The following is a 20,057-nucleotide window of genomic DNA, read 5'->3' as shown; positions in this document are numbered from 1 at the left end:
CTGTTTGGCCAAAAATGCTTAATAAATTTTGAAAAATGATTTATATTTTTTAAAAGCGTAAATCATTTTTCGAAGACGCCAGCTGTAGTCGATCTATTTTAAACGGCACAGTTGACCTTCACGTTCAAGCAGACAACCACTATCGAAATATTGTCGGTATCAGAATCCAACATCCGGTTAATGTCACCGGAATCTGGCGACGGAATCCGGCCACCTTCGCCGGAATCCGGTCAGCCAGATTTCGGCGACCAATCTGACCGGAATCCGGCCATCTGGCCAGACCGGCCGGATTCCGGCCGGCTGGCCGGAATCTGGCCACTTTCGTCGGAATCCGGCTATCCCAGATTTTGACGAAACTGTCCGGATTCCTGCCTTTATCTCGAATTCTGGCTATATTAGCCGAAATTAGGTAAAAATAATCAGAATCTTGTCGGTCAGTGACCGAATCTCGTCATCGATGATTTTTACATTAATATTTTTATGTTGTGAATAAAAATTGATTTTTATAAGTTAATATGATTGAATAAAAATATAAAAAAATATTTGTGATTTTCCGTACGCGCCAAACACCGAAAAATGCTTTCGACGGAAAATGGTTTCTTGAAAAATGACTTCCCTGAAACCATTTTACTACGGAAACCATTTTACATCGAAACAAACGGAGCATTAGTTTCATTTTGCTTTACAGATAATATCTGAATTTTAGAAAAAGACTGACTTGGTACCTTTATCTATTTTTCCGTTTAAATTTTAACGTTCTGCCACGTGTCAACCTTTAGAGATTGACATGTGGCACAATATAAAAAAAAAATAAAAAATAAAAAATAAAAAAATTTAAAAATTAATTAAAATATTAAAAATTAAAAAAATATTAAAAATTAAAAATTAAAAAAAAAATTGAAAAAAGAAAAAATAAGAGGAGCCCCCCTTACGGGTCTGGGGTGGCTCAACCACCGTGGACAAAAAAAAAAAAAAAAAAAAAAAAAAAAAAAAAAAAAATTGAAAAAGGAAATTTTGGCCTCGGGCGGCCAAACCCCCCACAATCCTATCAAATATCGTATGTAGTAGAGCTTACCAATCGAATAATATGCTTAATTTATAAAATCAGGGCCCAAAACGCTTTTACTCGAGAAGCCATTTAGTGATTAAATAAAATAATTCAATAGCCAATAACAACAAGGGTCCATAGCTCAGTGGTAGAGCATTTGACTGCAGATCAAGAGGTCACCGGTTCGAACCCGGTTGGGCCCTCTTTTTGTTCAAAACACAATTGTTGTCTGTTGATTGGTTTTGGCACGTTCACGTAACACGTAACACGTTACATCCGCCGACAACACCTACTCCTTTGACTGTGATTCAACCACTATCCTAAGATTTCTCTCTATTCACACTCATAACCCAACATGATTGGTCACCAAGGACCCACAGTATACATGCCCTGCTCCCCTTGCTCAACTTGGAAACATGGTCGCTGCCCATCATTTTTAATATCTTCATTTTCACTTTTATTATGGATTTGGCTGGAAAGTTCAGAAATTAATAATATCATCATTAAAATCATCATCTTTTAACATCATCCAATCACAAAACTCTTCCAATGGATATTTGCAGAAACCTTGATCAGACTTTTATCGTTTTCTCCCTTCACAAATGAATTATTGCAAAAGGATTTTTAAAAAATTATGAGTTTTTAAAAAAGCATCTTACCTGTAAATTTGCCTTTTCAAATTACAATTTTTTAAAAATACAATTCTCAAACGATTTATTATTTACAATTTTGTTTAATAGCACACTTTTTTTTACTACGAAATCGCAATCCCAAACACACTCTACCTTATCTCACATGAGTGAGATGAGAGAGAGAGAGAGAGATGGTACAGTCAGAATCGTCAAGACAATCGAGAACGAAGAACTTTAGTTAAAAAAGGAGAAGAATGAAAACCAACAATTTTATCAGCAAGAGAAACTTGGCATACCATCTTCTATACACAAATTACATCTTGAAAAAAAATAAATAAATAATCTTCCCGCTCATCTTTCACATTTTCTTTTTCATTTTCAATGGAGGGAGAGGCAAAATGCACAGTTGAAGAAATGGTAAACAGAATTAACAATAAAATTACCAGCCCACAGATTAAAAAAAAAAAAAAAAAGAAGCCAAAACCCACACCCATCCAAATATTGTTTGTCCGAAATTCTTCAATCCGTTGAAAACCTCAGAGCATTTGTCTGAGAACACATGACTGCTCTGTGGAATGATTGCCCACCCTGGAAGTGAAAACCTTGCAATCAACAGCAATGATGATGATCTTCATATTTGGACCACCACAACGAGAAGAGAGAGAACAAAAATCTCCACTTCAGTTTTCACTTGTGTCCAGCAGTCTCGTTCCTCTTGGCTTCAAGAATTGTACCCTCCTTGAGAGCTGATTGTGCTTCATTCTCCATTCCAATTGCAGCAAGGGCAGCAGACTGGAGATAAGAAGCAATGTGCCATACAGGGGAAACCACTTGAGCTTGCATTGCATCAGTCAGAGCTTCCTGAGGCATATCACTCATTAGATAAGACAAACTACGGCGTGCGAAAACCGTTGGAGAAACCATTGCTCCGCCATCAATAAACTGCAAGATAAACAAGAAACTATCAGCAAAATCATAAATGATACATGCATCTTAAGTGGCAAGAAAGGCCAAACAACTTCTACAGAGGTTACAGAAAATCCCTGCCTGAAGAGTCATATAATTCTAGAAGATCCAACCAACCTATTGTAACAAGAAAATCACCTGTGTATAATTCTCAATTGCAGCTTTAAAATCTTTCTGATGAAAAGCAGTATCACCCTTTTTCTTTGAATTCAACGTTTCCTGCATTTGGTCGGTCCACATTTGAAAAGAAAGCTGTAGTGTAACATAAGAAAATAAAATTTTCATCATCAATGTGTACTAGGTTCTTTGCATGTTTCAGAGACAACAGGAGTACAGCTAACTAAAAAGAGCAGACAGTTAACAGAAATGTTTCAAAAAATGAAAATCTACAGTGATAACTTCATAAAAGCATAGTTGGAACTGCTTGAAAGCCCAGAAAGCACAAGAGTGAATCTAGAAACTAAACTTGTAGAACATGTAAAAAGATGAACCTAGTCAGTGATTCATTATCATTTGAAATGTATACAGAACCTCATTTGCCACTCCTTCGTCATCTTTATAGCCAATTTTTTCCAAGACCTCCTGCATGGCAGTCAAGTCCCTTCTTGAGCATGCCTCACCTAGCGGGGACAGAGGAGAGAACGAAGCACTATGTGGAATACCCATTAAGACATGAGAAGGAACCTGTGCAGGAAAGTAACATTTATTTAAAAAAATAATGATGATGATGATGATGATAAGCAACAACAACAACAAAAAAATAATAACAAAAGGAAGTTCTATGAACTGATACTGCCAAATGGGGAGTGTTTCTGAGCGACTGTGTATAAGGAAATATCAGATACACCCTACGTTTTGCGCATCAACCTGCAATTTGCAGGAATCATTCGGCTGACTTACTCATAAACATGTCCAGAATGAAATGCATAAGCTATACTTGATTCTTTAAATTTTACTTCATCATTAAGTTGAGTCAATAGACTCAGTTCTCATCAGTCCTCTTCCTCTTTAGGTCACAGCTAGTATCACTTGGCATAAACATATTCCAAGAGTTCATGCCATTCTTCACAGCATTCCAAGTTATGGATCTCGAGACTATTTAGAAAATTAAACAAAAGAAAAAACCATTGCATTGAATGACGTTACCCAATTTTGGGGTTGCTTAAGAATAGAATGCCTTACTACTTGAGAAAATAGAAAATAGCTGACCTCTGTGTCCTTCTGAAGAGGAGTCAAAGCAGACACTAACGACTTCGGATTTGGCCGTTCTCGAGGTTCATACTGTAAACATCGGGAAGCCAACCGTACCAACTCAGTCCCTTCATCATCAGAAAACTGTCCTTCCAAGCAAGAATCAGTAAGCATCTGGAGATTCCTGTCCCGAATCAGGTCAAGGGCCTGTAGCAAATCACTAAAGAGTTAGATAATATGTTTAAATACATCAGGGGAAATATCAAGGTGCAAAATTTATAACATTTTTGTTCCAAATATGATAGATGCAATCTTGATGAAACTTCGTTTTTTTTTTTCTTCTTTTTGAAAAAGAAAAATATCTACAAGCACTTACATGACCGGGGGGAATATGCTTTCCACTGATAAGGTCAAGCAAAAGAGTACCAAAACTATATATTACACTTTCTGATGTTACTCTCCCTACAGTAGAAAAGGCACATGAAGTTTAGCCTTCAAATATTAATCTTCAAAGTCAAAGTAATTTGTAATGTGTCAAATATAGCATAGACTTTGCACCATAGAAGAGCACAAACAGAAATATTGATGAGGACTCAAAACCAACAGCATTACATGATAGTAAATACTCTAACAAAATATTTATGACATTATTCACAAACCATAAGATCAAGCAATAATTTTAAATATGAAATTAAAATGCGGCAGGTGGACTAAGCAGAAATAAGCAGAACTCACCACCAATAACTCTACAGATGCAAAGAGAGACAAAGAAACAAATAAATGGCAAGAAGAATCATCAAGAGCTGGTGTATTGTAAGAAAACTACGGTTAAATGCACAATGCATGTCAAAAGTAATTAGATCATCAGTCAAATGTGTATTTGGAACAGCTTTATGGGAGATTATGAGAATGTTATTATAATGTATACAGTCTTTGACAATAAGTAAATATGATATCCAAAGGGCCAGAGAACTACCAAAGAGTAGAGGGTTGTTTCTTCAAATGCCAACCATATGTTTGATAGTAACTGAAGTTTACCTTGTAATGAGTTTTAGCTAAAATGGCACTTCCTCCCCCGAAAAGAATAGGGTGCCAGGCAAGGTCATGGGTTCAAGATCCTTTGGGTGCGTGTGCACATAAATATATATATATATATTTGTCTGTGTATACACTCATATATATTACAATGTTACAAGAAACCAATTGCATCATGATTAATGTAGGCCATTTCACAAAGATTTTCATAATGAAACCCAACACTGCCAAACCGAGGTCAACATAACAGTTAATTACTCAAATTCATACATTTTATATTGATTACCCAACTGTCATCTAGTAATTCATAAGCATAATAAACATTGTTGGGACTCAAAACATTTCTTGCTTACCAAGCGTACATACCAGTTCTGAGATACTCAGGAGGAGTGAATGCCAGATTTGTGCTATAACTTTTTCCATCCCTACTATTTTTCATCAGGCCAAAGCTTGAGAGTCTAGGATTACCATCCTGCAAAGTTCTAATACATAAATAGACGAATGCATATAGTACCTAACTAGAATGATGGTTCCAAATAAAGGGAGTGATAAAATAAGTACCTCATCAAATAAAATTCTGTAAGCATTAAGGTCATGATAAAGGGCACGCCCTTTGCTTGTACAGTATTCTAGAGCTTGGGCAAGATGTAGAACAACCCTTAGTCGCATTGCCCATTTCATAGGTTGTGCTTCCCCTGATTGAAGAAAGCACTCATATCATCTCTAGATTTGGACACATTAGTGCACACAGCCAGTAACTTTAACTAAATAACTACGAAAGTATAGCAAAGAAGATATAGACACAAGAACAGAAACTGGACTGGAGAGAGAGAGAGATAGAGAGAAAGACTACACCTTTGAATACACATGAATAATAACACTTACAATGAAAAAGGTGTTTTGCAAGAGTTTCGCTGGGCATGTATTCTGCCACAAGCAACCGCTCTTCATCTTCATAACAACAACCAAGTAAATTTGCCAATCTCTGATTGCGGAGCTGACCAACAGATCTTGCTTCCTCCTATAGTTATGAAAAGATCTGTCAGAGCTATGTAACATTTACCTTTAAGGAGCGAATTAACTAAAGAAAATGGAATTGTTCCCTGCTATCATGTTGATCACTTGATCCCTATGAAAACAAATAAACGGATATTGCCCCTGATCACAAAATATACATCGCGTGGTTCATAACTGCAAAGTAATATTGCCATTTACAAAGAACAAATATAAAAATGGTTAATTGCCCCAAAGAAACTGATGAAAGCTTGTGGTTGTGGTGCTGAGGGGGTAAGAGAATTTTGTAACGTAATGAACATTGGTGGTGAAGATAATATAAGATAATCCCATCATTAAGTGCTCATTTATTGCAGGGAAAAGCATGATTTGGACAGGAAGAACGGGGTGAAGAGCTTCATGGACACAAAATATCTAGTTAGAGGTAAATAATAAAAATAATCTACCAAAAATTGCCGGACATCAGGCCAAGCCATCCTGTTAAAGCGCTTGACAGCAATCCTCATCTGACTTTCCAGCTTCCCTTTATAGACAACATTTGGAGCTTTCTCTCCATGCTCAGATACAATATTTTCCACTGCAAACCCAGATGTAGCATTTTTAAGTTGATCAAATGTGAATTCACGAAATGCAGGCAAGTGGTCGAGCTCGCTTATCTCCTCATTCTCTGCAACAAACACAACAATCAACATCCACGAACCATGTGCTCCTCCACAATAACAAAAACCTACACTGAAATGCACTTGTACCCACCAATATCTGGAGCTTCAAGAACCGATGCCTTCACTTGTGAATTCCAGCAGCATGGCATGAGTGTAGAGGACTGACAACCCATCTCCCAAATTCAAAGCTTAATTGGCGAAGACCTTTTCAATGTATACCTATTTGTGTAATAAAACTGGCTGTTGCACATCCAAGCCACAAGCTTCAAATACAGTAACTCGGCCTCATTGCACAATAAATAGCTTCTACCAAACTAGTGTTCTATGATCTTCACGACTGGTTTAAAAGCACAATGCAACAAATTAAAAATGCAAATTTCCACTCAGATTCCTCAGAACAACAATTCTCTGAAAATAAGTTTAACTCTGTGTAAGTGAATGGATATGTACCAAACAATGCAAATTACTCTCAAAATAAATGAATCATATATTAGATTCTTCTGAGTATTCGCAAAAATGTTTTTAAGCAAATTATCAGCTAAATCAGAAACTCAAATGAAAAAATAAATAAAAAACAAATGCTCCAAGTCAAGTGAATCTGTTTGAATTAATGTGCAGTTTTTAGCTATAAAATTTTCTAGTTGTATTAGCGACCACAAAACACACTCAAAACTCAATGTTCCAGAAAAAGTGAAAAAGCTCCTTTTTTTTTTTTTTTTATCTTCTTTCTTCTTTTTTTCACTTTTCCTTGCCTTTTCTGCTGAGTATAAATTGCTAACCAAAAAAGTAACTTCAATTTGTAGCCTTATCATAAATAACTCAATCATTATACACAATTAAAGCAACAATATATATGAAACATTCAAACCTCCCCCACTCCCCCCAAGACAAAAGAGAAGGAGAAAGAAAAAGAAAAAGATTACACCCAGAAGAAATACCTTTTAAAGCTTATTTTTCCTACCATGTCAACCCAGTAAGACTGAACCCACAAAAACCTGACGACCCTGATTTCAAAACCAAAAGCCCAGTAAGACTCAGCTTCCCAATTGTCCCAGAAAGAGCTTCTTCTCCAATCGCAGAAACAAAAACCTTAATCGACCTTCAGCACGATCCAATCAAATCAAAGCAAATTATACCCCTTTTTCTGGATCAAATCAAGGGCTCTACAAGATCCAGATTTTCGCTCCAAAATCTCGTTATCAAAGCAATTGAACCCACCCCCTCCTCTATATACTCAAAAGAAAAATCCCAGATTTTCCCAAACCCAATAATCCTTGGACCCCTCGATTCAACAAAAACAAATTCTCAGACTAGTTAATAAATACATAAACCCAGAATCTAGAAAACGGGGTGCTTGAAAAACTCAAAACCCTTGCTCTGAGAATAAGAATAAGCTGATGTTTGAGTTTTCTATATCTGTGTGCTTGTTTTTTTTTTTTTTTTTTTTTCAATAACTTCTTTTGACAATTTAAATAAACCAATTATTACCGACATGTCACGAAGATTATTCAATGCCCTTTATCTGCTTATTATTTTAAACCAAAAAAAAAAAAATCTAATTGGAAATTGGAATTTGTTGGCAAAATAATCATGCTACTCTCAATAATTATTAGCTTTTATTTGTTTAATTTGCACCGCCAATTAATTTGGATTATACGGGAGTTCGGGGGGCCAACGGTCAAGCAATAGTTGGAGCTCTTTAATCATTCTCATGCACTCCTTTACTCCCGCCGTAATCATTTCCATTCTGCGACTTTAATTAAAAGAACGTTTGAGAAGCGGCGCCGTTTCATTTGTCTGCTACGTTACCTAACTGGTCTTTTATTTAGGTACCAAAAATATCCTGGACATTCAAACTTTAATGGGTAATCCAACGGTCTAAAATAGTCCTTGTTGTCTAGCTGTCAACGAAACCATTAGATGCACGTATTGATCCACGTCACAACTAATTGCCAATTGACAAACAAAATAAAATAAAATAAATTGTTATTCACACTAACCCCGTCACTAGATGAGGAGTGGTCCGCCAGACCGCCACCCTCCTCTCCTCTTCTTATTTGGTTGAGTAATTCTATACATTATACTCATATTATTATTGTATTCCTCTAATAATGACGTGGCTTTTATAATTATTATTTGATCAAAATTTAATAATAATCAACATTATTAAAGGGACACAAGAGGGATATGAGCACGAAGGGGTGCCCTTTTTTTTTTTTTTAATTGGTTCTTTAATTTATTTTTTAAAAATTTGAGAATAAAACTATAATTTTACAATGGTAAAAAGTGGTGTGAGTCATCAGTAAGACAATGTGTAGATCAAAATTGGCTGTACGAATTCTCGTGTGCATTTAATGGTTTCTATCGAATGGTTGATTACAAAGACCATTTTAAAGAGACACCTTACCTTGTAATAAAGGCGGCGCATTACTTAGTTCAGGCTGCTGTTAAATAGTTCATAAATTAGATTTGGATGGAATAAATTCTTGAATATATATGTGAAATTATTTTGTTAGAACAATCTGCTGTATTTCTCAATTATAAAAGTGTTACAATATTATTAAAAATAAAAAATAAAAAATAAAAAATTGCTCCACATTCACCCATCACTAGACGAGGAGTGGTTTTCGGAGTCCGCCACCCTCCTATCCTCCTCTCATTTCGTGGAGTAATTCTAAACGTTATACCTATGTCATTTTAATAATGACGTGGCTTTTAAAATTATTATTGGATCAAAATTCAATAATAATCAGTCATAAATTCATTGGTAATTTTAAAAGCTATATTATTATTATAAGAATAGGAAAGGGATATGAGTATAACTTTTAGAATTACCCAATTTGGCTAGGGGTAGCTAAAAGGGTGATTAGCCTTAATTGTAAAATAATTTTGATGCCACTCAAAGGCAATTAATGATAAGTAAATTATATTTATGGTTATAAATTTTGAAAGATTCTTTCTCGTTCTTTCGGGGGCTCATGAGGTTCACAACTCCAATGATATATATATGTAAGATTACCTAAACAAATTAGATATGAAAAATAGGATTAATTAAGAATAATTGATAGAGTATTTTATTTTTTAAAATTTGAGAAAAAAAAAACTATAATTTTACAACGGTAAAAAGTAGTGTGAGTCATCAGTAATAATACGATGTGTCGATCATAATTGGCTGTATGAATTCTCGTATGCGTTTAATGATTTTTTATCGAATGGTTAATTACAAAGACCATTTTAAATATCCTTACCTCATAATAAAAGCGGCACAATACTTAGTTTAGGCTTCTGTTAAATAATTTATAGATCGGATTTGAATATAAATTTTTTTTGAATATATATGTGAAATTATTTTTGTTAGGACAATATGCTCTATTCTTCTATTATAAAAGTGTTACAGTTTTATTTGAAAAAAATAAAAGAAAAAAAAAAACCAGTAAACTGCAAGAAAAATTGGCCGAAGACTTGGTTGAAACAAAAATCTTGACCTAAAGGTCAACAAATTTAGGGGCCGAGAAATAATAAAATATAAAACAAAAGAGTAGAATTTATCAACTTGTAGGGGCATTCCGAGAATCGAACTCGGGACCTCTCGCACCCAAAGCGAGAATCATACCACTAGACCAAATGCCCACATTGGCTAAAGTGAAATTTAATTAATTACGTACTAATATTCTGTGAGGCATCTACTTGAAAAACCGGAAACTTTAGGGGCCGAAAAGCGAAAAACAAACTTCTCCTATTAAGAAGGATATCTAGGGTTTAAGCACTTGGTGAGGAAGACGAAGGCGAACCGAATCGAGAGACATGTCGAAGAAGAACAATCTCGCCCGTAGAAAAAGGCAATATGAATTCGATCTTCGAAGTAAATTACTCCTTCAAATCTCTCTCTCTCTTCTAGTCTGTTTCCTTCAAATCTATGTAAGATTTGTAGAATTTTTGAATTTTACAAAATAATTTGATTTTTTGGTAAATTAGGAGAGAAACAAGAAAAGGAAAAGCAGACCCAGAAGCTTCATGCAAAGAAGAACAAGATGAAAGTAACTCTCTCTCTCTAGGATTTTTTTTTATTTTTTATTTTTATTTATTTATTTATTTTTTGTATTATTATTATTTTGATTGGTTGAAGACTACACACGTTGTGTGTGATCGCCGAGAATTTTGAGGAGAGGAGTGGAAAGTGGAGGATTAAATTTCATGTTTTTGTGTTTGCTGACTCACATTAGGTGAAAAATTACAAAACAATCGGAACTGGGTTATTCATAATTTTGATGAATCTTAACCAATTTGAGTTTAACACCTAATGCGTCGGGTATGATAACAATAGTGGTGAAGTTATAACTGAGTTAGTTTGATATGGTAAGTTGTTTTTGAAAATATTTTGGTTTCTCGAGTATGATGAGAACTGTTTCTTTTCCGCTGATTATGTGATTAGGTTGGTGCTAGCAACAAGAAAAAGAAGGCCGGAAGTGGGTTTCAAGTGGGGAAGAGAAAGGTGAAGACCAAATTGACGGCATTGGCAAAAGCTAAAGCTGCCCAAGCAATGGAGATTGAAAAATGAGGTTTCATTTGAAAGATTTTACATGTATGTGGTGAAGCTAACAAGAAAAACATGTCGGAGCTAAAAATATGCACAATTTGTTGAGCTTAATGATTCGTAATTTAGATGGAAAAGTTAATGTTATCTTCACTATCACTTTTGTTTTTGTTTTTGACCCAATTTTCTTATGGAAATTATGTTTCTATATTTGCTAGAAGATTTGTATGCTGTAATAATCTCATGTTGACATGCTTACTCTGTTCCTCGTCTGTAGTGGCTAACTAACTAGAGTATGGATGGTCGTCTATAGTGGAAAAGGAGAATGGTATTTCGAATGTAACTTGTAGTGTTCATGGTTTGGAATTCGCACATATATGCTGTTTATGTAATGAGTAGGGTGTTTGTGTTTTAACAGCTTGTTGTCATAGTTTACTTGTTTTCGTCCAAATCCAAGTCTGGTGTGCAGAGTATAAAGAAAGTTTTGAAACCTTGCCTTGTTAGGATGAATGGGGTCCCTGGCATGTAACATATGACAAGGTGTTTTGCATACAGAACAAATGCTTAGAGGTACTAAATCTTGGCTGGAGAAAGGGTTTGAAAAGCAAACTATGGAGGTTAAATTGAAGCTTTGTAAAAGTTTGATACTTTTTGCATTTCGGACATCTTTGTTTTATGAAGACACAGGTGGATAAACATTCATATTTCCAAAACCTTTAGGTTCAGATGAAGCTTTGTATGTTGTTATTAGTTGTTACTACTATTTAGACTACAAGTTCCTATGCAGTTTAGGCCATATATGCAGAAGATCTGCCTTTTGAGAATCCTCCTTAGGGCTAAGCCATTGACTTAGTTGGATAAGCGGTGTTGAGTAATATGAAAGCTATAAACTGAAGGATAGGCGTTTGGCTCTTTGTGCATTTTACCATTTGCATTCCTTCATCAGAGTCTCCAAATGATCTTTGATGCTAATTGCTTAAATTGTTGGCATGCTTGTAGCATTTGACAAATATCAGGGAAGTTTTGTGCGCATGATTTGAAATATTGAGCCCCCACATAAAATCAGGTCAATTTTTGTATCTCTTTGCACCTAGGATAAACCTTAATTGGACTTCCGTGCAAATTGAATTGAGAATTCTTCTGTTGCAACAATCCATATATGCTCTGGTGGGGGAACCTTGTTCTGTGATGAAATTATATTGGTTAGATAAGAGCAGTCAAGACGATGATGTTGAGGTGAATTGTTGAAGAATTAGTCTGGAGTTGAATCAAAAGACTGGATTGTTTGTTAATCCATGAAAGTAGGAATATGGATTGTTGATTTGTGCAAGGTCACTCACTGCTTAAGTATTCATTTTACCCCTTTGTAACCTAACTCGGTGTGTGTGACTGTCTGTAACACATTTCTGGATAAGAACTTAATTTCAATATATTGAAGTCGCAAGAAAAGGGATTTCAACTAAAACCTATTATGAATTTTACAGGTATTCCCTTTTTATTTTAGGGGTAAGCAAATTTTATGGGTATTCTTAGCGTTTATTGGACTAGAGTGTAGTTAAGGGTATTATAATTTTTACTGTAAGTTGCTTGCAAATTAATGTGATAGTCCATGTAATACTTATCATATTGATTTTAAATTTAACTGTTAAATTTTATTGTTAATTTTTTTTTTTTAAACCATTAAAATATTGTCACATAAGTATGGAAAGGGATTGTATTACAAATAAAATAATTGGTGTTTAGTCTTCTTTAGTTTTATGCTAAAAACAATTAGCGAAAAAGAAACAAAACCACATTGATATCTTATTTCTCTTCATTTGTATGGCACCTCCCCTCCCTTTCTAAGCCCAAGATGATTGGTATGGTTTTGAGTTCAAAATCCGTCAGGCACGTTTATTTTAATTTTTCAAGTAAATTTCTGGAAGGTGACTCGGGATGATGATGGTGCATGTATTGTTTACTAATGAAAGAAAAAAAAAAAAAAAAACCATAAATTGACCATATTTAATCACAATAATATTGGATGTTGATCATTTCACCAAGCCTTTGGGCCTGGTTAGTCCAGATTTGTGTCCATTTTTCACAGACCAAAGCAAGGACTATCAGCAAACGATTGAAAGCTTAATTCACATCAGTTTTTAAATTTCTAAAAGATTGATAGACCATATATATGATGTTTGAGCAATCAGGGGTCAGGAAAATAGATGCTAGGACTCGACCAGAGGAATAAACCTAGATAGCTCGATCAGCCATGTTGGCAGACAGTAATTCCTGCTAAAAGAATTATGGGCTTAGGATAACTATGCTGTAATTTCAGTCCGACTTGAATTCGAATAGCTTAGATAAAATCCCAGCTTCTCCTTTTGGGGCATTATACACTTCTTTTTTCCGGCTGATGAGTTCCGGCAAATCTCCGACTGTCCCCACTTGTTTTGCAAGTGTTCATCAACAGAAATTGACTACCTAAATTTTGTTTTGCAAGTGCTTATAGACAGAAACTGACTAACTAAATTTGACTTTGTGATCAACTGCTTCATAAAGCCTATCTTGCAAAGCTACAAATATGTCATTTGCTCCTTCGTTTTTCAATTTTTTTGGCGAGTTGTGAAGAAAGATATGGATACAAAGTGATTAATGCGACGTGTGGGGTGGTGCATCTTTGCAATTGGCTGATCCGGATCTGAGGACCATATGCCATTTACATCGGTTCAAACCCAAATCATGGCTTAGTCAAAAGTTTCATTTTCCCCCTTCCCTCCGCCGCTGAATTTGGCTTAAATGCAGTAAGACCAACTACAGGTTTGAGATTAGGATCTTTCATAATTATTTGTCCGAATTTGAAAGAATTCGGACAAGTCATTGTGAGAGACCACTTATGAGACTCACTTGGCCAGACAAGTGATTGGGCAGCTCAATTTTTATTTTGTTAAGAGAGTCTTATAAGTTGTCTCTCACAATTACCCACCCGAATTCTCTCAAATATCAAGCAAATAATTGTAAAGAATCATAATCCACAATGACAACTATTTTTAATTTTTGTCGAAATGTTAAAGAAATTGCAAAGTAGGTGACCCAATCATAGGCAAAGCCAGATTTGGGCCCTTTAATAATTGTTATTCCGGCGGTCTTCCTGCCAAAAATTCTTCCTGAATTCGGCAATTTTTATTTATTTATTTTTTTCATTATTGTTTATTGTCATTGAAATTGGAATGTGTATGTGGGTCATTGTTCTGAGTCTCTTAACCTTTTTGTTTGTACAATATTAATAGGTTAAACTTGGCTTCTGGTACGCATTTAGTGTATCAAATATTATAATTTATTATCTAACATGTCTTTTTAAGGTAAGATTTCAAATATGGTGCAATGAACTACAACTCACATGAGTAGACCGCACCTAAGCCTCACTTGTTCATGTAAAGAACTTGAACACCTGCTCGGTTTGATCGACACATGCCTAACTAGGTGGAATCTAGTGTCCTTTCACGATCTCCTTTCCTTTTAGTACATCATTTGTATGACCATAAAATTAGAAAATCTAATCAATTTTATTAGAGTATTGACAGCAGCTTCTTTAAAGAATGTCTGTTCTTTAAGTTTTAGGGAAGATTTCAAAAAAGTTACAGAAACCCCTCCACAGCAGCTTCCCTAAAATTTTCGTTTTCCTGAGAAGTGAATAGTGCTTCCCATTCACAAAATATATTATCTCTCTCCTACTTTTAATTAAAAAAAAAAAAAAAAAACTTAATGATATAGGAAAAAATGAAGGGAAGTTGTCGTGAGATTTTTTTGATAGGGGAGTAAAAAGTAGTTTTGTTCTTTATATTTAGGGAAAATGGTTGGGAAGCTGCTGGGAATGCTCTTATGCTCTATTGTATGGTTCAATTTTTTCAAGAAAAGTAAAAGTGGGTTCTTTTAATTTCTTTTAATTTTTTTTTGGGTGGGTGGGGGAGAATTGGAAGCTCCAAATTTAAAAGGGTGTATATTGAGAGTTCCCAACAAATAGCAAGTAGGGTTTCTTAGTCCAAATAAGACTTGTTCTCATTCAAATAAAATTATATTCACCTAAAGGTTACAAGTAAAAGCTCAACAAATATGGGTCGGGGGTTGTTCCACCAACCAACATAATCCTTGCTTTTGTACTCCTATGTCATTTTCTCTTCCCATTTTCCTTTCCCACTTTTGGTATATGGATGTCAGGGAAAGGGATTTTTTGGATACATAATTCATAATTGGACCATAATTTAATGGTTGTTCCCATTAATAATTGAGTTCTCTTTTTCACGTCTCTACACCATTATTTTGCTCTTGAATTTCATGTTTACCTTTTTCTTTTTCTTTTTCTTTCTCTTTCTTTTCTTTTTTTCTTGCCAATTGTCAATTTATTTTCGGTTTCATGTGTTGCCGGGCTTCAGTAAACCAGTCTCAACTGTTCAGATTAGGATTCTTTACAATTTTAAAGAAATTTAAAATTCTCAAATTTTATGAATTCAAACCCCCCTCCTTTTTTTTTTTAATATCGAATGACGTGAAAAATGCTATATATTAAAGATATGATATGCTATCGAGGTAAAAAAAAAAAATCATTTCAAAAGACTTTTTCTTCACTTTTGAAGAAACGTTTTTTTTTTACTAAACCAAAAGACAGTTTTTTGCTCAAGGCTTTTATAGGACATAAAGTGTAAGAACCTGATAAAAATATACTCAATTCTCATTATTAACATGTCACATGCCGTTCGATACATGAAACGACCTAAATTCACATAATTTGATAATCTCAATTTTTTTTTTTTTTTAAAAAAAAAAATTGTAAGGAATCCTAATCCGACATCTTATATTTTATAAAAATGAGACGGTCTATATTTTAGTGACGGACATGATAACTGCTACATGAGTTTGTCACGTTAATTTATAAACATGAAAACAATTTACACATTTTAATTAATAACGTGTTCATGTAAATTTGTAAAAAAATTATAATAAAAACAGAAATTACTCTTTGTTATTTGATCAAACACATCATATACGTACATATATAGGTGTCCAAAAGCAGTCAGCATTTCCTTACGCATGTGATAATAAAATTGATTAATCGGCGGAAAAAGTGTCTCTGTTGATTTTCAAGCCTTAGTCTATTTCTACTGCTATTCAAAAAGTCTGCAGGCTTAGATCCCAGTTTTTCTTCTCAATAAGGGCCCACGTAAGAATTAGTCTTACTGCATTGAATGAGATATTATTATTATTATTATTATTATAAATAACAAATATTCCAAAACATCCTTAATTAAAAAAAAAAAAAGAAAAAAAAAATCCTGAAATGATTACACAAATTGCGTTGGTTGTCGACAAGATTATGAAAAAGAATAAAATAGTGCGATGCGACATTGGGAACAAATTCAGCACACACCCAATTAAATTGAAGAGTCTATTCAAAAAATAAATAAATAAATTGAAGAATAATATTTCTTCCATTTTGGGAGTTGATGATCCCATGTCACCATTATTCCATGCAACTCAACCCACTTGTACATTACTTTATACATTATTTCCCTTGCATTCTGGTTGTGTCGGCTGCACTGTCTAATTGTGCGTTTGGGTGTTGAATTTTTAAAATTAAAATTAATTTTTTATTTTGTTTGCGAATTTCAAAGTTTGATTTTTAAAAAAATTGAATAAAATATGATTTGTTTTTAAAAATATTGAATAAAATATAATTTACTTTTTAAAAAAGTAGAATCAAAATTATATTGTATTTTTAAAATTCTGTTGCCAAACATATCATTAACCATCTTAATCGACCGTCATAAATTTTTTTTTTTGGTGTTCATATCAAGAATTTATATACTGGATCATGTCAATCGTTTGACATTTTTTAATTTTTTTTTTTTATATATACTAATATGGTTGTATTAAGACTAAATGTTTAATTGTGCCGTCTTTTTTTTTTTTTTTTGTTTTCTATTAGTGTAATTGTTTAAAGTGTTAAAAAATAAAAAAAAAAAAAATTTCTTTTCACCAGCGTAATCCCTCCGCTATGTAAAGTTGCATGTTCCTTCAATAAATCTTAGACCTTGACCCGCGGCTTGGGAAAGAGACTTATAAATTATAATGCATAATTTTCTTAAAAATCAGGATTATTTACGTTTGATCTCTTAATTAGAATAATTTTTATTGGATTATCCTAGTGTTTAGCATTTTTTTTTTCGTCTACAATAAAGCAATGGCTATGCCTAGTAAAATATTTATAAAAAATCAACAAACAATTCCAAAAAAAAAAAAAAAAATCCTCGGGAACTCATTAATTAATAAATAAACCCAACGTTTTGTATTTTTAATTTGAATTTTCAAATGTTTTAAAACATATTAACTTTAACAACTTATTCATAAAAAAAAAAAAAAAAATTTGAATTTTCAAACCATAATTCATTAGTAATCAAGTGCGCTGACATGTGGGGAAGAATAGTTTTAAATTCCCACCAATAAATTAATTAAAAAGTTGTTGAATTTTATAGGGTTTGACCAAATGATGGTCCTCAGAAAGATGGGATCGAACATTCAAAAAAGGCATTTTTATAATTTAAAATTAAATAAAGAAAAGATAAAAAGGGTAGGTTTGTACCAAAACAGGCTAAAAGAACATTCTAATGCACGCATAAGTTAACTAACCCAAGTACCAAAAATATTCATCTTTATTCGAAAATAAATAAAAAATAAAAAATAAAAAAATAAAAAAAAATAACGAAACTTTGAAAAGGTGGTCAGCCGTTGCAGTGGAGTCCGGTTGGCAAAGCAAAGCTGTTTGTAGATATTTTTGGATTATGAAGTGGTGACCAGAGAAAGTTAAAGTCACGTGCAATTTGCAAACAAAGTCAAAAAGTCGTGGCCTGTCTTTAGGGCAGGGCCCAAAGTTAGGCCACCCTCCGAAATGACAACTTGTCAATGGCCTTTTCATGTTTTCCGGCCACCTCTTTCGGACATGTAAACCTCTATAAGGATACACCACCACAAGGACCTTTTTTTTTTTTTTTTTTTAAAATAAAAAATATATTTATTTTGTATTTTTACAGCATTTTTAAATGTGAATTGAATATGTCACGGCGGAATATGCTGAAAAGAATTTACGCCGAATATTGCTTCCTTTAATAGGTTGATGTTATAAATCTTTGTAGATTGTGGACTTTCTTTTTTAAGAGTGAGAACGCATTAAAATGGGAAAGAAAATACAAAAAAGAGGTGGGACACCCCTACATTTACCTCAATATAAATAAATATAAAGTTACCAATTTTTTATTTTTTTATTTTTTTTAAAAAAATATGAGTCTTTTATATTGAAATATTATGACATAATAAAAGAAAGATGTATTATTTTTGGGCTTTTTTTTTTTTTTCCTTAATAGTAAATGAGTGTGTAACATCGAATCACTGTAATTTTTTATTTTCTCAGCTTTTTTAAATAATAATGCATGTAATAATTTTAAACCATTTTACATTACAGTAGGCTGTCCAATAGAATTAGGAAGATGGTTAAACAGTCATGCAAATTATGAGAACTAATTATAAAAACAAATGCATATATCACACGTCTTATTAAATGAGAATAGTAGGAAATAAAAGGTCATCATTGTTTACATAGGTTTCTTTTTCCTAACCACAAAAACTAGGAACATCCAATTTGACCATGTGTCTTTTTTTTTAAAATTTTTTTTCAAAGCAGACCATGTGTCTATTAAATGCGTGATTTAATGATTTGTGGGGCTACTGTGTTGGTTAAGAATGTTGAAGTCAAATATCAGCTGTAACAAGACAATCAAATATATTCCAACCTCTCAATTTTTTATTTTATTTTTTATTTTTAAAGATTGATACTGGCCCTTTGTTATTGAAAAAAAAGAAAAAAAAAGAAAAAAAAAAGAGAGTAGATAAGCAGCTTTGTTATCATTTTCCCTAAAATTTTCATTTTTTGTAAAATTTTGGCACAAGTAACAAAGGAAACACAAAAAATGAGTATTTTTTTTTATTTTTTTATTTTTAGGTATTACAATTTTTATTATAAGTTATTTACAAACAATTAAATTATCTGTAAAATTTTTGTTGCTTAAGGTTTTCACTCGTGACGGTCATTAAAACGATTAGGTGAGTTTATGAAGAAATTGTAGTAAAAACTGTAAAACTAAAGTGCTCTCCGTTATCATTTTTATCCTAATAGAATAGATGGTGACAGTTCAAATTAGGGTGAGGGCCATTATAGTAGACAAATTACCATCTATCCTACTTGGAGTGGTCAAGAAACCTTAGACCACTATGTCCCACTTGAATCACATTATTCAACTCTTTTCTTTTCTTTTATTTTTATTTTTATTTTTGATTTTGATTTTGATTTTGATTTTGATTTTGTGTGTAGGAAACACAAGAAGATGAGTAAATTTTATTGAGCCTTTTAAGAGATTAAGACCGAAAAAGAAAATAAGAAATTGATCTAAATAGATTCGGTCCCATAATTCCTCAACCAAAAGGCTAAGGAGAAGGGCACCTTGAAGGCGGTTTGTGTTTGTAATGTCGTTTGATAATTGGGCAGTTGAAACCTCTCCTAGTTGAAGGCGGTTTGTATTTGTGATATTGTTTGATAATTGGGCCGCTGAAAAACGGTGCACCGCAATGAATGCATTATGCATGCGACGAGGCATTCGATAAAAAATATCTTTCTCGCATTCTTAGACAAAGAAATGTGCTCGTTCACTCCCTCTATCTAAGGTGGCTACACGATCACTCTAATTATTTCTTTTAAATAAATAATTAGTTTTTATTCTCACAAAAATTAACCACCATTTTCAAATTCAAATTCAAATTCAAATTCTATCCAGAAAACAAACGAGTGTGTTGGCAGACATAGCCGACGAAATGGTCAATATTGTGGACATTAAAAGGCCTTCCTCTGTCTAGCACGCCCACAGTTACAGAGGCCCACAATATTATCTACA

The 20,057-nt window shown here is 33.4% G+C and overlaps 2 protein-coding genes and 2 non-coding genes across 6 annotated transcripts; 2 read left to right on the top strand and 2 right to left on the bottom strand.

Moving 5' to 3' along the window:
* Window positions 1-1,179: 1,179 nt before the first annotated feature.
* TRNAC-GCA (transfer RNA cysteine (anticodon GCA)) lies at window positions 1,180-1,251 on the top strand. Its single transcript has one exon. It is a non-coding gene; the product is annotated as a tRNA-Cys (tRNA).
* Window positions 1,252-1,931: 680 nt separating this feature from the next.
* Window positions 1,932-7,978, bottom strand: LOC133863562 (serine/threonine-protein kinase BSK3-like). Of its 3 annotated transcripts, none has more exons than XM_062299555.1 (11): window positions 7,487-7,978; window positions 6,640-6,956; window positions 6,333-6,553; window positions 5,758-5,893; window positions 5,434-5,567; window positions 5,239-5,344; window positions 4,214-4,299; window positions 3,856-4,044; window positions 3,178-3,330; window positions 2,785-2,898; window positions 1,932-2,622 (listed from the first exon to the last, which is right to left on the bottom strand). In XM_062299555.1, exons 2-11 carry the CDS (start codon window positions 6,719-6,721, stop codon window positions 2,368-2,370), a joined length of 1,476 nt encoding a protein of 491 aa, XP_062155539.1. In that variant the 5' UTR covers window positions 6,722-6,956; window positions 7,487-7,978; the 3' UTR covers window positions 1,932-2,367. The 3 variants fall into 3 exon arrangements, with proteins under 3 accessions (XP_062155539.1, XP_062155537.1, XP_062155538.1); XM_062299553.1 differs by having other exon boundaries at window positions 6,640-6,885; XM_062299554.1 differs by having other exon boundaries at window positions 6,640-6,788.
* Window positions 7,979-10,106: 2,128 nt separating this feature from the next.
* TRNAP-UGG (transfer RNA proline (anticodon UGG)) lies at window positions 10,107-10,178 on the bottom strand. Its single transcript has one exon. It is a non-coding gene; the product is annotated as a tRNA-Pro (tRNA).
* Window positions 10,179-10,255: 77 nt separating this feature from the next.
* LOC133864264 (uncharacterized) lies at window positions 10,256-11,348 on the top strand. The gene is made up of 3 exons (XM_062300546.1): window positions 10,256-10,410; window positions 10,524-10,585; window positions 10,981-11,348. Exons 1-3 carry the CDS (start codon window positions 10,353-10,355, stop codon window positions 11,104-11,106), a joined length of 246 nt encoding a protein of 81 aa, XP_062156530.1. The 5' UTR covers window positions 10,256-10,352; the 3' UTR covers window positions 11,107-11,348.
* The last annotated feature ends 8,709 nt before the right edge of the window (window positions 11,349-20,057 follow it).

Source organism: Alnus glutinosa, chromosome 3, assembly GCF_958979055.1.
Source record: "Alnus glutinosa chromosome 3, dhAlnGlut1.1, whole genome shotgun sequence".
NCBI lineage: Eukaryota > Viridiplantae > Streptophyta > Magnoliopsida > Fagales > Betulaceae > Alnus > Alnus glutinosa.
Note: the sequence above shows the minus strand (reverse complement) of the source record. Positions and strands in the feature narration are given on the sequence as shown.

What these genes read in the sequence shown, in the direction of transcription:
- LOC133863562 (XM_062299555.1), bottom strand. Translation starts at nt 6,721, where the DNA reads ATGGGTTGTCAGTCCTCTACACTCATGCCATGCTGCTGGAATTCACAA. An exon ending in TGCAAAACACCTTTTTCATT is followed by an intron (nt 5,568 to 5,757) that starts GTAAGTGTTATT and finishes TTCTTCAATCAG; the next exon opens with GGGAAGCACAACCTATGAAA. An exon ending in AGCATATTCCCCCCGGTCAT is followed by an intron (nt 4,045 to 4,213) that starts GTAAGTGCTTGT and finishes GATTTGCTACAG; the next exon opens with GCCCTTGACCTGATTCGGGA.
- LOC133864264 (XM_062300546.1), top strand. Translation starts at nt 10,353, where the DNA reads ATGTCGAAGAAGAACAATCTCGCCCGTAGAAAAAGGCAATATGAATTC. An exon ending in ATATGAATTCGATCTTCGAA is followed by an intron (nt 10,411 to 10,523) that starts GTAAATTACTCC and finishes TTGGTAAATTAG; the next exon opens with GAGAGAAACAAGAAAAGGAA. An exon ending in CAAAGAAGAACAAGATGAAA is followed by an intron (nt 10,586 to 10,980) that starts GTAACTCTCTCT and finishes TTATGTGATTAG; the next exon opens with GTTGGTGCTAGCAACAAGAA.